Source organism: Dendrobates tinctorius, unplaced genomic scaffold (genome assembly GCF_039654945.1).
Source record: "Dendrobates tinctorius isolate UK_male_01 unplaced genomic scaffold, ASM3965494v1 ptg000074l, whole genome shotgun sequence".
Classification (NCBI taxonomy): Eukaryota; Metazoa; Chordata; class Amphibia; order Anura; family Dendrobatidae; genus Dendrobates; species Dendrobates tinctorius.
The window spans coordinates 16,552,573-16,570,548 of record NW_027361742.1 but is presented as its reverse complement, the minus strand read 5'-3'; the positions used below and the strand labels follow the sequence as shown (position 1 = coordinate 16,570,548).

The window sequence follows — 17,976 nt, the reverse complement described above, 5'->3', positions numbered from 1 at the left end:
TCATTTCTCTTCTGTAGCCAACAGAAAAGTCAGCCTAGTTCACCAGAAAATCCTCCTTCCTGCATCAGTTCCTGAGCCAAATAATCACCTCCCTAATCTCCTGCTACCTCTTTGGCATGACTTGTGGAACAGGCAGTATTTAAAAAAAAAAAAAATACCTTGGAGGTCCTTGCTTCAAGCTTGGAGCCCAGTTCTCTGAAATCATCTCAAAGGACCTTCCACCTACCTCTAACTTTGTCATTGGTGTTGTTGTGCACCATGACTGCTGGGTCTTCGCCAGCCCCTCTCAGTAGTCTGTCAACCTGATCAGCGATGTGCCGAACTCTCGAGTACCAGGAAGACAACCCACCGTTCGGTAATCCGTGTCGCACAACAGTATGCGCCCTTAAATGGCTGGTTAAGGATATCCTACATGAGGCGAGATGTACCCTGGACTACATTGTCAATGATGGGGCACTTTTCCTAATGGGGATTGCCAAGACACAAATATGAAGCAAATAGACAAGTAAATACAGTGATTCAGTACAAATTCCTCTCTTCTAAACTCCCTGAACCAAAGTCACTGAATCACCAGTCACACAATAAAGTCAAATCACACTTAAAAACCAATCACTCACAAGCTCTTTCACACTCTCTATATAAGAGAAAAGCAACTGTTTTTAAATAATCTTATCTGTAATACAACCTGCGACTCGCTGTAATGTCTGCAAGTTATGTGCTAAAAGTTTGGCTATAGTAGAGAACCTTTCCTGTGTAGAAATTCTGGAAGCTGCAAGAATGGAGAAAAAACAATGGGTGACCACATCTCACAAGTTTTAAGGGCTCTATTTACCGGCTGCTGAAAGAGAGGTCTCTGGTATAAATGTGCAATAAAGCCGCTAGGGTGGATGCCCTCATCTGTGCAGATTGTTCCTCTTCCATGTGGATAGAGTTTTGTGCTCCATTCACTAATTGTCTAAAAACTTGTAGGGAGATTTGTTTTGAGTGGGTGTGAGGCCTATTTCTTGGTTGTGTAGAGCCCACCAGATTAATGGGCAGTCTTTGCATACAGACTGAGGATTTTATAATGTTTTTTTCTCAATTGCATGAAATAATTGTGTGCTCCCCTTCTGCCGCCATGTTCCTGCATGCCACCGTCACAAAGTAGAAATTCCATTCAGTTAAACTGTTGTAAAATTATAACCTGTAAAAAAAAAAAAAAAAAATTGCCTGTATCCACTCCTGATCACTCGATGTACATCATGCATCAATGCTTTCAGTACTATCACATACATTTATATTTTCACACCAGTAAGATTTCCTTTTCTTTACCTTTTTTACAACTTTGTTTAGATGTAACTTTTCCTTTATCTGTAGACTTTAACTGTTCTGTACCGAGATGCATTATTTTAAGCTCTTTGTGTATTGCTATATTTGATGTTTTCTTCTTCTTCCTCTGTGCCCCCATCATATTATCCTGCACTAGAATATCCTTTTTCTTTTGATTTTTTTTTTTTTCCCCTTCATACCCTTTTATTGAGTTTTGGACAATGAAGATATAGAAGTGAAGCTGACCTGAGGCTTTGGGAGAACTTGTGCCGCCAAAGTGTTTATTTTTTTCCCCCTCCAAATTGGAGAGTAAAGAAAGTGAAGATGGCAGGAAGTGGAAATTCTGCAGTAAAAAAGCACCTTTGTTAAAGGAACGGTATCCATATGGGTGTATCTTTTATTGTTTTCCAGGTGCAAACTTTGTATTACTCAGCTGATCACAAGCTGCTTGACGGGAATGTCCTTGGTGGCAACAATGACATATTTTCTGCTGATGAAGATGGTATACAGTTGGTTCAGGTACAGTTCCCTCACCTGGAGTAGTAACATCGCTGTAAGTTCTAGAGCAGCTCACTAGAATGCAGTTTTGCAATTTTCTAGTCATGGCTCAGTGTGTAATAAGCCCAGATAGTGCAGAGTATAGAAGTCCTGCTTGACTACTGTACGTAGTAAAGTACTTTCCTCCTGACGCTGACTGGTCGATCATGTAACCTCACCTGCACCCCAGAGACATCATAGAAGACCTCTCCAATAGCTGATCTGTGTAAAGGATGCGTATTATAGCTATGGTGCTAGTATCCAAAATGGCACAAAAGGTTGTGCTGCTTTAGCTTCTCTGAGCATTATGAGTAAACCAGACCCATCAGCAAGTCTGGTCCTGAGGAGAGCGCCCTGCTTCCCATTATTCCCTCTACCACTGCTGCTTTTCTTACCACTGTTGGGCAACTACGCTCCTGAGGAATAGATCCAACAGGAGTACTGCCTTATTGAATTTTACACTCCTGAGGAATAGATCCAACAGGAGTACTGCCTTCTTATTGAATTCTATGTTCCTGAGGAATAGATCCAACAGGAATACTGCCTTCTTACTGAATTCTACGCTCCTGAGGAATAGATCCAACAGGAGTACTGCCGCCTTATTGAATTCTACACTTCTGAGGAGTGGATCCAACAGGAGTACTGCCTTCTTATTGAATTCTTTGCTCCTGAGGAATAGATCCAACAGGAGTACTGCCTTCTTATTGAATTTTACACTCCTGAGGAATAGATTCAACAGGAGTACTGCCTTCTTATTGAATTCTATGCTCCTGAGGAATAGATTCAACAGGAGTACTGCCTTCTTATTGAATTCTATGCTCCTGAGGAATAGATTCAACAGGAGTACTGCCTTCGTATTGAATTCTATGCTCCTGAGGAATAGATTCAACCGGAGTACTGCCGCCTTATTGAATTCTACGCTCCTGAGGAATGGATCCAACAGGAGTACTGCCTTCTTATTGAATTCTACGCTCCTGAGGAATAGATCCAACAGGAGTACTGCCTTCTCACTGAATTCTACGCTCCTGAGGAATAGATTCAACAGGAGTACTGCCTTCTTATTGAATTCTATGCTCCTGAGGAATAGATTCAACAGGAGTACTGCCTTATTGAATTCTATGCTCCTGAGGAATAGATTCAACCGGAGTACTGCCTTCTTATTGAATTCTATGCTCCTGAGGAATAGATTCAACCGGAGTACTGCCTTCTTATTGAATTCGACACTCCTGAGGAATAGATCCAATAGGAGTAGTGCCTTCTTATTGAATGATTTTTCTTCTATTAGGCCACATATTTAGCTTCTGCTGGCCACGACAGCACGGGGGTGAACATCTTGGCAGACCACATGCGAAATACTTCTTCTCACACTTGCTTACATAAAGGCATAACCCTTAGTTACGGTGTAAAACTAGCAATAAAATGTAATCACTTTCATAGGCTGCACTGAAATTTAAGGTGCTAATGTCTTTCAAGGTATTTCTGGCATATGCCATAGATATGGAAGTTACTGGCTACTCTTCTTGGATTATCAGAAGGATAAGAGTCGCCTTCTGCGGTCATTGGCGATCCAGACAGGAGACCATGCATACATTCGGTTCTGTCTACTGAAGATCTTAGGTGTTGTGGCAGCAGGCATTTCAGAACTCCCATAAAATACCCATAGAAGTAAGGGTACGTGCACACGCTGCGGAATGGGGTGCGGATTTGGCCGCGTGGATTTTGTAAAATCTGCAGGTCAAAAGACCTGCGGTTTTACCATCGGATTGGCCTGCGGTTTTGCCCTGTGGTTTTTCATCTCAATGGAGGAGATGGCAAACCGCAGCGGAATCCGCAGAAAGAATTAACATGTCAATTCTTTCTGCAGATTAGAAACCGCAGCAAAACCGCACGGAAAAATCTGCACTGCGGTTTTTTATATCCATAGGATAATATGGTACTGTACACTGCAGCAAAAACTGCTGCGGAACCGCAGCAGAATCCACAGCGTGTGCACACAGCCTAATATTTCTTTGTGAAAACAAAGCTGCAGACTTAATTTAGTTGATGAGTACCATGAGGCTGTATAGATACATTCATTGTAACTGGAAAGGAAGACCTATTTTTAATACAACAAGAAAATGGGTGATAAAGCCTTATACAGTATATGAAAATATCACAACTCCTCGAACTTGCTGAGATAGATATTGGTGTTTTTCTGCGTATGAACAGACATCTAAACTACATCCTCCACACAACAGCTTGTATCTCTCCCTATCTTCAGGTGTCTGTGTCCTTCACCCCTACATATAATCTGCTGCAGACATGTAAATGGAATAGTATCTGGGCTGTCGTGTGAACACATTCTCTTCTGTATTTCTGTTGGCTCGCTCACATCCTTGTGATTGAACAAATAGAAAGGAGGACTTATGCAGGCTGTCCAGTTATTCTATCTACTGGATCATAACTTGTTGATCAGTGAGGGTCCAACCACTGTGGGGCTCATAGGATCAAAGTCGCTAGTTCTGCTGGTCGGTACAAGTCCCAGCAGTCAGACCCCACGGATGGGGTTATGGCCTATACTGTGGATAGACCAGAGCTTGGTTTCACCGGACAATCCCTTTAGTATAGATGTCCTGGTTTACTCATGAGAATTGGATGTTGCAGTGAGCTCTTATCTAGCACAAGTATTCTGTGTATTGGCTTATTGACCTACGAATGGAATATAGAATCGTACAACCGTGGGCAGCATGTATCAGCCATGGACTGTACTATCCCATCCAGGTATGTTTGCCTCTGACATGCTGCAGCGTAACAGATAATGAATAGGATAAGCGAATAGCTCCTTATCCGAATAGCTATAGTGCTTACCGAATGGCTTCTTCGGGAACCCGGACACCTGGAGCGCTCCCGATAATCATATCTCCTGTGCTGCAGCCGCGTGTCTTGACTGTGTGACAGTCACAGCGCATGCATGGATAAGCCTGTTTGTTGGGCTCTCCATGCTTGTGTTGTGACTGTCACATGCAGCTGCGGCGCTGAACAGTTGATGATTGTGAGCGCTCCAATTCTCCATGCAGCTTCTTCGGTAAGCGCTATAGCTATTCAGATAAGGAGCTATCCGAAGGTATTTGCTCATCCCTAATAATTACATACTTTAATAGCTGCCGGGCACTTGCATCGTGCTGTGCACGAGTCGGAGTGAGGGGTCCCTGATGGCTTTTTCCCACCTGCTGCCCTGGATTGACAGATTTCTGCCTATGTGCACTTATAGGCAGAGACCTGTCAGTCAACGGGCAGGAAGAAGCTGCAGGGGTCTCGTCCATCCGACTAGTGACCAAAGCTTTCCAGAGTAAAACACACCTGGCTGTTGTATTAGTCAGCGGCTGACACATGGTCTAGGCAGCAGGAAAAGGCTGTCGGGTTCCCTTTAATAAGTAAGGAGTGGAAGCACAGACTACCTATCTCAGTACAAGATGAAGCCTTCCTCTGCATTTCATGTATTTAATTTGATTTTTGTAGAAGAAATCGCCACGTGAAAGTAACAGGCACCCGAGCAGCAGTAGTTCTGGGACCCTTTCACCATCTGGTTTTCCAGCACAAAACCCTAAACATGAGTGGAAAATAATTGCTTCAGAAAAGAAATCAAGTAAGTGCCCAGTCTGCCCGTCCCATCAGTTTTCATTTTTCTTTGTTTTTTTTCTATTACGCATATTTTAAGATGACAGTATTTGTCAAGGCCATCCCTTATATTGTGCCCAGTAAGGACAGATAGAGGGGTTCTCGGGACACGGTTCATCAACCAGAGCTGCGAGTGGTTACTTCACCCTGGCAGTGCCAGCTTTCATACAGGGTACTCCGTTCATCTGAAGGGCAGGAAACTGAGGCTTGTCTCCATCCTGCTCAGACTGATGTACCTTTTCCCGACATCCAGTGTATATGGAGGTTGCAGAGGAGATATGGCACGGACTCTGGAGCCGATCTTGCTCTGTGCACAGTGGGATGATTCTGGCCTCCTTGGATATTGAGAGCATTTGGGACAGTTGTCTTGGGGTCTCCCATTTTTGAACGCTGGGCGTAGATGGATGATCACGGCAGCTGGGGGTCGAATGAAAGTCGTTATAGTTTTCCTATTAGACCCTTAATAGAAGGAATCTGACAGCTGCATGACAGTTTTGTGTGATCATTAAGCCATTTGTACACCGTAATGGTACTAATAAATAGTGTTGAGCATTCCGATACTGCAAATATCGGGTATCGGCCGATACCGATATTCCGATACCCAGGGCTGTGGAGTCGGAGTCGTGGAGTCGGAGTCAGTGCTCATTTTGGTGGAGTCGGAGTTGGAGTCGGTATAAAATGGACTGACTCCGACTCCTAAAATATATAATAAATTGGGTACAGTAATTCAATGCAGGATGTGCTGAATATTTTTTCATAGGAGTTTGGGAAAGTTATGAAATGTCCTATAAATGGCTGTTATATTCCTGATCTAAGGCTACATTCACACACAGCGTTTTTCCTGTGTTTTTTTGAGGATACGTTTTTCAGCTGCAAAAGTTGATCATCTTTTTAAAAAACTGCATCACCTGAAAGGTTTTTGAGCTCATAGATAATGTTACTCAATAGCAAAAGCAGACTAGAAATCTGCTCTATCTATCCATTTATCCATATCTGTCTATCCATATCGTATCTGTACCAAAAAGAATGAAAACCGGGTAGTACACCAATATATATTCTGTTCTATCTAAATATCTTGATTATTGGATCATAAAAATGATTAAATGTCTGAGGTTCACATTGTACTACAATACATTTTTCACTTAAATATAAGCAATATGTGTGGGAGTCGGAGTCGTGGAGTCGGTGTAAGGGAAATTGAGGAGTCGGAGTCGCAGGTTTGGCTTACCGACTCCACAGCCCTGCCGATACCGAGTACCGATATTTTTTCAATATCGGATACCGGAATCGGAAGTCCCCATAATGCAATGAGCCAGTGTTGTGGCTGTGATTGGCTGCTGAAATGATGTCATCATGATGCGCGGTCTGTGCCGACAGCTGGGGTTCTGTACGGGCCTGCCGGGGGCTTGTCTGCTGCCGGGGGTCTGTACAGGCCTGTTTGGGGCTTGTGCCGGCTGCCGGGGGTCTGTACGGGCCTGTCGGGGGTCTGTACGGGCTTGCCGGGGGCTTGTGCCGGCTGCCGGGGGTCTGTGCGGGCCTGCTGGGGGTCTTGTGTGTGCAGGCATCGCCCGATGGGACTACAAGTCCCATCGGGCGATGCCTGCCACAATGACAGTGATTGACACATTAGCCAATGATGGGACAGTAGTAGTCCCATCATCCGGCTAATGTGTTGAATGTAAAAAAAACTTCTTCTTTATTAATCCATTATGTCATAAAAAGTAAGAGGAACTCCAATCAATTAGTAGCATTCCAGCAAGGGAACTTTCATCCTTTTGCTGGAGATATAGATATATAGATAGATAGATATATATTGTGAGGTAGCGCTGTCCTTCAGGGTTGGGGGACACTCGCTTGGCAGCGAATAAGTCACATCCGGCACGGGTTTTCATAAAGCAGTATAATCCATGCGGTTTATTTCAGCTTCATAAACCGTCACAGCAACAGAAAATAGCATACAGTCAGCATTGCGTCCATTACAGAGTTCAGCTCTGTTATCCTTGCATCACACAAATTATGCACTGTTCAATGCGCAGGCTTTCTAGCCACCAAGTTATCTTACCCACGTCAGGGTTGCCTCGTGCTGTTTCACCATGCTGCACGTTTATTCCCTCCAGGGAACTAACAGGCACACACCGCCATTACACACAGCGTCCACATGTGCTGTCAGCGGGACCTTCCTCTCTGGACCAATCGGGTCCCTGCATTCACCCACATGTGACCAGACCTCAGGTACCTTATATGGTCCATAACCACACCCACAGGTGATCACATGGCTATGACCTTACCCAAGGTCCTATTGCAGACAACCACACACAGGATTCCCTGACACATTGTAACAGAACGTACTAGTCAGCAGTACCTCTGCTGATCATTATGATCTTTCAGTATCCTACACCTATCAGGGCAATGGAAATGTTTATACGGCTGTCCTGGGACACCCACACAGCGCCCCCTAGCGGACACAGTGGTCACTGCACCACAATATATATATATATATATATATATATATATATATATATATATATATATATATATATATATATATATATCTAATATGTATATATGTATGTGTGTGTGTATGTATGTGTGTGTGTGTGTATATATATATATATATATATATATATATATATATATATATATAGCATACATACTACATATATAGCATACATACTACATATATACAACATTCATGCATACTCCATATATACAACATTCTTACATACTCCATATATACAACATTCTTACATACTCCATATATACAACATTCATATATATACTCTACATACATACTACATATATACAACATTCATACATACTACATATATACAACATTCATACATACTCCATATATACAACATTCATACATACTCTGCATACATACTACATATATACAACATTCATACATACTACATATATACAACATGCATACATACAACATTCATACATACTACATATATACAACATTCATACATACTACATATATACAACATTCATACATACTCTACATATATACAACATTCATACATACTCTACATACATACTACATATACAACATTCATACATACTACATATACAACATTCATTCATACTACTACATTCATACTACTACATTCATACTACATATATAATACATTCATACAACTTACATATATTCTACATACATACATACTACATACATACTACGTATATACTACATTCATACAACCTACATACATACTACATACATACAACATGCTACAGACATATATATATATATATATATATATATATATATATATATATATATATATATATACTACATATATACAACATTCATACATACTACATACATACTACATACATACAACATGCTACAGACATATATATATATATATATACTACATACATACTACATATATACAACATTCATACATACTACATACATACTACATATATACTACATACATACTACATATATACTACATTCATACTACATACATATACAGTCATGGCCAAAAGTTTTGAGAATGACACCAATATTATATTTTCACATGATCTGCTGGCCTCTGGTTTTTATGTGTGTTTGTCAGATGTTTTTATCACATACAGAAATATAATTGCAATCATATTATGAGTAACAAAAGGTTATATTGACAGTTAGAATGAGTTAATGCAGCAAGTCAATATTTGCAGTGTTGACCCTTCTTCTTCAGGACCTCAGCAATTCTCCCTGGCATGCTCTCAATCAACTTCTGGATCAAATCCTGACTGATAGCAGTCCATTCTTGCAAAATCAATGCTTTTATTTTGTCTGAATTTGAAGGTTTTTGTTTGTCCACCCGTCTCTTGATGATTGACCACAAGTTCTCAATTGGATTAAGATCTGGGGAGTTTCCAGGTCATGGTCCCAAAATCTCTGTTTTGCTCCCTGAGCCATTTAGTTATCACCTTTGCTTTATGGCAAGGTGCCCCATCATGTTGAAAAAGGCATTGTTGATCGCCAAACTACTCTTGGACGGTTGGGAGAAGTTGCTCTTGGAGGACATTCTGGTACCATTCTTTATTCATGGCTGTGTTTTTAGGCAAGACTGAGAGAGAGCCCATTCCCTTGTATGAGAAGCAACCACACACATGAATGGTTTCAGGATGCTTGACAGTTGGCATGAGACAAGACTGGTGGTAGCGCTCACCTGGTCTTCTCCAAATAAGCCGTTTTCCAGTTGTCCCAAACAATCAAAAGGGGATTCATCAGAGAAAATGACTTTACCCCAGTCCTCAGCAGTCCTCTCCCTGTACCTCTTGCAGAATATCAGTCTGTCAATGATGTTTTTCCTGGAGAGAAGTGGCTTCTTTGCTGCCCTCCTTGAGACCAGGCCTTGCTCCAAGAGTCTCCGCCTCACAGTGCATGCAGATGCACTCACACCTGCCTGCTGCCATTCCTGAGCAAGCTTTGCACTGCTGGTAGCCCGATCCCGCAGCTGAAACACTTTTAGGAGACGGTCCTGGTGCTTGCTGGTCTTTCTTGGGCGCCCTGGAGCCTTTTTGGCAACAAGGGAACCTCTCTCCTTGAAGTTCTTGATGATGCGATAGATTGTTGACTGAGGTGCAATCTTTCTAGCTGCGATACTCTTCCCTGTTAGGCCATTTTTGTGCAGTGCAATGATGATTGCACGTGTTTCTTTAGAGATAACCATGGTTAACAGAAGATAAACAATGATGCCAAGCACCAGTCTCCTTTTAAAGTGTCCAGTGGTGTCATTCTTACTTAATCATGACAGATTGCTCTCTAGCCCTGACCTCATCAACACCCACACCTGTGTTAATGGAGCAATCACCGAAACGATGTTAGCTGGTCCTTTAAAGGCAGGGCTGCAATGATGTTGAAATGTGTTTTGGGGGATAAAGTTCATTTTCTAGGCAAATATTGACTTTGCAAGTAATTGCTGTTAAGCTGATCACTCTTTATAACATTCTGGAGTATATGCAAATTGCCATTAGAAAAAATGAAGCAGTAGACTTTGTAAAAATTAATATTTGTGTCATTCTCAAAACTTTTGGCCATGACTGTATACTACATTCATACATACATATTACATACATACTACGTATATACTACATTCATACATACTACATACATACTACATACATACAACATTCATACATATTACATATATACTATATTCATACATACTACATGTACAACATTCATACAACATACATACTACATATATCATATATACTACATTTATACATACTACATATATACATTCATACAACATACATACTACATACATACTACATATATACTACATTCATACATACAACATGCTACAGACATACTACATGCAATACATTCATACAATACATACATACTACATGCAATACATTCATACAATACATACATATAGACATACAGTACATATAACATAGAGTACATACTCACCAATACTTGTCACTTTGACCCCCGAAGCCAGTGTCATCTGTGGAAAAATATGAAAATAACAAACAAACAATATACTCCCTGATCCGCAGAAATCCTCGCGTGTCCCACGCCACTCCCTGAGACTAGGGACTATTTTTTTTACAGTGGCGGAGGAATACAGTGCGGGAGGATACCTACCTCCCGTCATTGGATTCCTGGAGCCCCTAGAGAGCGGTCGCATCAGCTGATACTGCAGTTCTCCATGGGAGATCGGCGTGGGACACGCGTGGATTTCTGCGGATCAGGGAGTATATAGGTTTTGCTATTTTCATATTTTTCCACAGATGACACTGGCTTCGGGGATCAAAGTGACAAGTATTCGTGAGTATGTACTCTGTTATATGTACTGTATGTCTATATGTATGTATTGTATGAATGTATGTAGTATGTATGTTGTATGTATGTAATAAGTATGTAGTATGTATGAATGTAGTATATATGTATGTAGTATATATGTAGTATGTATGTTGTATGAATGTAGTATATATGAAGTATGTATGTAGTATGTATGTTTGAATTTTGTATATATGTAGTATGAATGTAGCATGTATGTTGTATGTAGTATATATGTAGTATGTATGTTGTATGAATTTTGTATATGTAGTATGAATGTAGTATATATGTAGTATGTATGTTGTCTGAATGTAGTATATATGAAGTATGTTGTATGAATGTAGTATATATGAAGTACCGGTATGTTGTATGAATGTAGTATATATGAAGTATGTTGTATGAATGTTGTATATATGTAGTATGTATGTATTATGTATGTTGTTGTGGTTTGTTTTTGTTTTTTTTTGTTTTTTTTGTTTTTTTTTTTACATTCAACACATTAGCCGGATGATGGGACTACTACTGTCCCATCATTGGCTAATGTGTCAATCACTGTCATTGTAGCAGGCATCGCCCAATGGGACTTGTAGACAGACCCCCAGCAGCCGGCACAAGCCCCCGGCAGGCCCGTACAGACCCCCGGCAGCCGGCACAAGCCCCCGGCAGGCCCGTACAGACCCCCGGCAGCTGGCACAAGCCCCCGGCAGGTCCGTACAGATCCCCGGCAGCTGGCACAAGCCCCCGGCAGGTCCGTACAGATCCCCGGCAGCTGGCACAAGCCCCCGGCAGGCCCGTACAGATCCCCGGCAGCTGGCACAAGCCCCCGGCAGGCCCGTACAGACCCCCGGCAGGCCTGCACAGACACGCACAGTGTCCGCCCACGCACCGCCCACACTCTTTCTCCCCCCCTCCCGAACTGGATGTGCAAGTAAAGAAAGGGTTTTTTTAATTCCGATATTTCTGTCCCATTGACTTGAATGGGACTTCCGGTATCGGAATCGGCGATACCAATACATTTTTGGGTATCGGGCCAATCCAATCCGATATTTCTCAATATCAGATGGTATCGCTCAACACTAATAATAAACTACAGCTTCCACATGGGCAGAAGAATAAGAGCTAGGAATATTGCAATGAAAGCCATTTTTAATACCTTGCGTTAACTGAAAAGTGGAACCTAAGAAATATTTTAACTCTTTCAGAAAAGACCTACTTATGTCTGGCTGTCCTGAACAGCACGCTGTGCGTCATCTTCCTGCATGGCCGTCATACTCCCCTGAATTCACCTTCAAGTACTCCTCGGTTAATGAAGAGCTTAAGCATTGAGATCCAGCCAGAGGACTCCGATGACAAAGTCATGTCACCTATGCATTATGCCCGCTCAGGCCTGGGAACAGCTGAATTGAATGGCAAGCTTATCGCAGCAGGTAGCTGATGTGATTGATTCTATGCAGATTGTTTTCCATCAGTTTGTGTTGTGTATAGATACAATTGTGTCCCCTGTAGGTGGTTACAATAGAGAAGAATGCCTGCGGACCGTGGAGTGCTATGACCCTGACACTGACGCTTGGACATTTTTGTCTCCCATGATGACGCCTAGAGCCCGCTTTCAAATGGCCGTTTTGATGGTTTGTGCAAATGATATCTTTATAGCCATATTATGTTTTATAAATTTATATTTAATCCAAGGCAAAAACAAAATTCTACAGACAGTTACTTGCAATAGACATGTTCTAAAGTACTAGCCATTACAATAGAGCCGTCTGTTTTTGGTGCAAAACTCAGGAATTGATGTCATTACTGTCAACTCTGCAGGGCGAGTTATATGTTGTTGGAGGATCGAATGGTCATTCCGATGATCTAAGCTGTGGTGAAAAGTACGACCCTAAAGCCAACACCTGGACCCCTGTTCCTGAGCTCAGAACAAATCGTTGCAATGCAGGTAGCCTGAAGTTTCATAGTTTGTGTTTAAATGGAATCTGCCACCAGGTTTTTGCTATGTATTCTGAGAGCAGCATGATGTAGGGGCAGAGAGCCTTATTTCAGTGATGTATCTCTTACTGGGCTGCTTGCTGTAATTTTGCTGGAATCCTTATTTTCTCTGCTGTGTAGCACACTCCTGATTGGCAGCTTTTTGTGTGATTGTCAGCAAGCCTCCAATCCGTGGTGGGGGCGGGATTACACAGATTAGCTGGACTTAGTTGCACATGAGACCTAGTCTTGCACTGATCTCCTTCTGATTTTATTCAGCCCACAGCCTAATAAGTGACACATCGCTGGAATCAGTCTCTCCACCTCCACTATGCTGCTCTCAGAATAAAATCATTTAAAGCATAAAGAGAGGAGATAGGAAATAGAAAACATTAGCTTGTCGTCCCAATCCCATGTAGAGAAGGTTCAGGGCATTTATATTTAGGGACCGCTGTGGATTGCTCTTGTTATGGCTTGTTAAGTCTTGGGAGTAACCAGGGCCTGAGTGTTTATCACAGGACCCATTAGTGTCAAGACCAGACTATGATTTACTAGGAATATAAGCCATTGAGGTATGGATTGAAATGCAGTGACACTTCTGGACCTATAGATTTTCAGTTTCTGTCTCCTAATATCAATGAATGGGTATATGAATACATGGATCTATTGTTAGACAGTATGGCAGCATTGTTTGTGTATTGTCCTAATCATTTGGGTGGGTTTTTTCATTATGGACCACCTATTAAAAACTGATCACTGCCAGTTACCTATGATTCATGTAAACCAATAGATAATTTTTATACAGTAGGCGTTGATTTTCGTTGGTTTGCCTACTTGCTAGGTGATTTCACTTAAAGGGAACCTGTCACCACTTTTCTATCCTACCAGCTAAAAATATCATTTTATTCAGTGTCAGCTATGCATTCCCTAAATACTTATGTAACCCCCTGACTCCCTATGTATCACCCATAAATACCTTTTTTATTTCTCCTGTCATGTATGCTTATAGGGTCCGTCTGGTCCGATGGGCATGGCTTAAGGTCACTCACTCCCCCCTCTCCTCGGCTGCTGCACACAGTCCATAACGTGGATGACGCAGATCTCTGTGAGATATTGCACCCGCACGGTCAAATGGTTTCTCGCGCATCTGGGCAAAGTAAAAAAGCATAAGGCGCAAGCGTACTTCACACGCACAAGAAACCACTTGACTGCGCAGGCGCGATATCTCACGGAGATCTGCGTCATCCGTGTCAAGGACTGCAACAGCCGAGGAGAGGGGTGGAGTGAGTGAACCTAAGCCACAGAATGGACGGAGCCTATAAGCATACATCACGGGAGAAGTAAAAAAAAGATTTTTATGGGTGATACATAGGGAGTCAGGGAGGTTACATAAGTATTTAGGGAGTGCAGAGCTGACACTGAATAAAATACGTTTAGCTGCTAGGACAGAAAAGTGGTGACAGGTTCCCTTTAATTACTTTTGGAATGAATGCGGCTGCAATGATTGTAATATATATCATTAGGTTATGTGCTATTCACCACTCACATTTTACAGGTTTATATGCACAGAAAAATAGCAAAAACCTGCTGAGATTCCCTTTAGACCTGTTTGTGGCCTCGCGGTAAAGCTCAAGCAGAGCTGAAGCTTTATATTTACATCTTTTATTTTTGAAGGCGTTTGTGCCCTTAATGGAAAACTGTACGTTGTCGGAGGCTCTGATCCTTATGGCCAGAAGGGACTCAAAAACTTTGATATGTTTGAGCCGTTAACCAAATCATGGAAAAGTTGTGCAGCCCTAAATATTCGTGAGTATTTTGCTCATATGTACATGTGTTTGTTATTTGATCTAGATGAAGTTCACGTCCAGACATTGCAGAACCGCTGGGGGTTTTTATTGTGCAAGGAAACGCGTGAGGATTGGGTTTTGAAAACCAAATTAACAAATGTGCCATTGAGCAGATGCGCATACTTTCAATGGTGGCTCTCAGTCATGTAAGCAAAGCACACCTCCTAATGGTGTTTCTCCGGAGTCTATGTAATCTGTTAGTAGTGCTCAGACATATTAGTTAGACTCCAATTGCCTACTGTATATAAAAATAGTGGGAAAAAATGTCGGCGTTAATTTTGTCTACCTGCACAAGGACATTTCTGACGATGATCTCCTAAAAGGAATTGCTTAATACATTTGTGTTGACGTCATGTCTGTGGATCATATATGGTGGGAAAGCTCCTAGTTTGCACCATACATCTGTACCCTCTGTTCGGCGGTATGAGTCAGATCTTCCGTGGTTTGGCTGTACGCTGTAGTGCAGCAGACTGTGCTTTTCCACACAGTAAAAACATATAGGGTACAATGTGTGTTTTTACAATGTATAGGTAACCAGTAACCACAGGATGGGGGAGTCATAGTCGTAATTGCCAGGAATTTCCTGGCATGTGCTTTTTACAGACGGAAAAGCCGCATTGTGAAGAGTCAGTTGTTTTCTTGCAGGAAGACACCAGTCTGCGGTCTGTGAGTTGGATAATCATATGTACATCATTGGAGGAGCAGAATCCTGGAACTGTCTGAATTCGGTAGAGCGCTATAATCCTGAAAATGACACCTGGACTGTGGTGGCACCTATGAATGTAGCTCGGCGTGGGGCTGGAGTCGCAGTGTTTAATGGTGAGATGACTACTTTGATTATACAAAGATTAAAGCCCCTGATTCGACAAGCTGTATATTGCAGACTTCTGGTATAAATCAAATATTGCAAGTTGTTGGGGAAACATTTTCCAAACACTGGCATCTGTACACCTGTCCTGGCCGGCTTTGCCAACTTTTTAATACATCTGGCACATCTTACTCCAGTGCACTGTTCAAGACTAGTGTGCAAAACGTCAGTCTTGATGAATCAAGGCCAAAATGTCAGTCTCTTTTGATAATCACGTTCCCTTGTAAGTACTTAACTACGGTCTAAATTGTGCATGAATATTGTGATAATCTGGCAAAATGCCTTCATGAATTGTCAGTACCAATACTTCTTGGCTGAGTAGATCTGTCTGATAAACATAACTTCTAGGTTTTTCCTTGTTCCGTCCTCAAAATCATACTTGTCTTTCATTCAGATCTTCTTCAGAGGGCCTGTTTTGTTCAAAGGTTATATCCAAACTAAACGGCGCATGTATGAGTGAAGGAGAAAAAAAATCTTTGGAACAGATGGCCTTCTAGGTGAGAGACTGCACTGAACAACCTTATTAACTCTCTCTCCGTCTTTTCCCTTCACAGGTAAAATCTATGTAGGAGGGGGCTTTGATGGCTCTCATGCTTTACGCTGTGTGGAATCCTATGACCCTGCCAAAAATGAGTGGAAAATGGTGGCAAGCATGATGACTCCAAGAAGCAATGCTGGTGTGGTAGCTGTTGGAAATCATATATTTGTTGCTGGGGGATTCGATGGCAATGAATTTCTGAACACTATTGAAATTTATAGCTCCAGTTTAGATGAATGGAGCCCATATACCAAAATGTGCAGATCCTAGAAGACCTGGATCTGGCATCTCGCCTCAGATTTTGCGTTCTTACACCAGCAGTTTGGTAGTGTACATTGGACTGTAAATACTTTCTTTCGCTTGGAGATCTTGGTTCTCCTCGAGGTAGATTCTTTTTCTTCCTGTGTATATTTCATCCTTCTTTTGCACTGAAATGTAGAGTGGATTTTATGAACAAAATTTCTAAACTTTGTTGTTTTTTAACTTTATGCAAATTGTTTCCATTGATACAGAATGTGCTTTAAGAGCCTTACAAAATTTCATGCAAAACTGCTACTTTTAAAGTGTAGGAATGCCAACCATTATCTTCAGATTGCCTTTTTATTACTTTTTGTAAACTTGAAACAAAGGCAGAACTAATCTTGTGCCGCAGGAGCTTTTCCTTTTGAATCTGTTCCAATCTGTCCTTTAGATACTGTATACGGTATTTAATATAATGTGTAACTTTGTTCTGTAGACTTGTGAGGTGTTTCATCAAGAATATTTCCACTGTTTTAGAAAATAGGCTATTTATTCTTTGGCAGCTTTTTCATGATGAAATATTTTATGGAACACGGCAAGTGTCTCGTGCAAAATCCAGCAGGTTTATCTGCCAATATTCATTTTAGAGTGTCTTAAAAGCCAAAAGTTTTCTGTATGTTCTGTAATATGTAACTTTTCTATCGCTGCTAATGTATATTGTTCTTTAAATAAAATGAACATTTCACAATTTTTTTTAATATCATTCTTTTTGTAGTAAAAAAAAATGACCTGTGAACAATTTTTAAACATGATATATACAGTTGTGCTCAAAAGTTTACATACCCCGGAAGAATTTTTGCTTTCTTGGCCTTTTTTTCAGAGAATATTAATGATAACACCAAACCTTTTTCTCCACTCATGGTTAATGGTTGGTTGAAGCCATTTATTATCAAACTACTGTGTTTTCTCTTTATAAATCATAATGACAACCCAAAACATTCAAATGACCCTGATCAAAAGTTCACATACCCCATTTCTTAATACCATGTATTGCCAACTCTAACATCAATGACAGATTGAAGTCTTTTGTGGTAGTTGTGGATGAGGGTCTTTATTTTCTCAGATGGTAAAGCTGCCCACTCTTCTTGATAAAAAGCCTCCAGTTCCAGTTAATTACTGGTGTGTCTAGCATGAACTGCGCTCTTGAGCTCCT

At 41.3% G+C, this 17,976-nt stretch overlaps 1 protein-coding gene across 2 annotated transcripts in view; it reads left to right on the top strand.

Moving 5' to 3' along the window:
* IVNS1ABP (influenza virus NS1A binding protein) overlaps positions 1-17,513 on the top strand; it is a 51,611-nt gene extending 34,098 nt beyond the window's left edge. Inside the window, exons 8-15 of one of the 2 annotated variants that reach the window (XM_073582896.1) lie at positions 1,720-1,827; positions 5,344-5,470; positions 12,502-12,726; positions 12,806-12,927; positions 13,115-13,241; positions 14,945-15,076; positions 15,763-15,936; positions 16,540-17,513. In XM_073582896.1, the coding sequence (XP_073438997.1) occupies positions 1,720-1,827; positions 5,344-5,470; positions 12,502-12,726; positions 12,806-12,927; positions 13,115-13,241; positions 14,945-15,076; positions 15,763-15,936; positions 16,540-16,793 (1,269 nt within the window). In that variant the 3' untranslated portion in view covers positions 16,794-17,513. The remainder of the gene's footprint in view (positions 1-1,719; positions 1,828-5,343; positions 5,471-12,501; positions 12,727-12,805; positions 12,928-13,114; positions 13,242-14,944; positions 15,077-15,762; positions 15,937-16,539) is intronic. The other variant, XM_073582897.1, reaches the window with a different exon arrangement.
* The last annotated feature ends 463 nt before the right edge of the window (positions 17,514-17,976 follow it).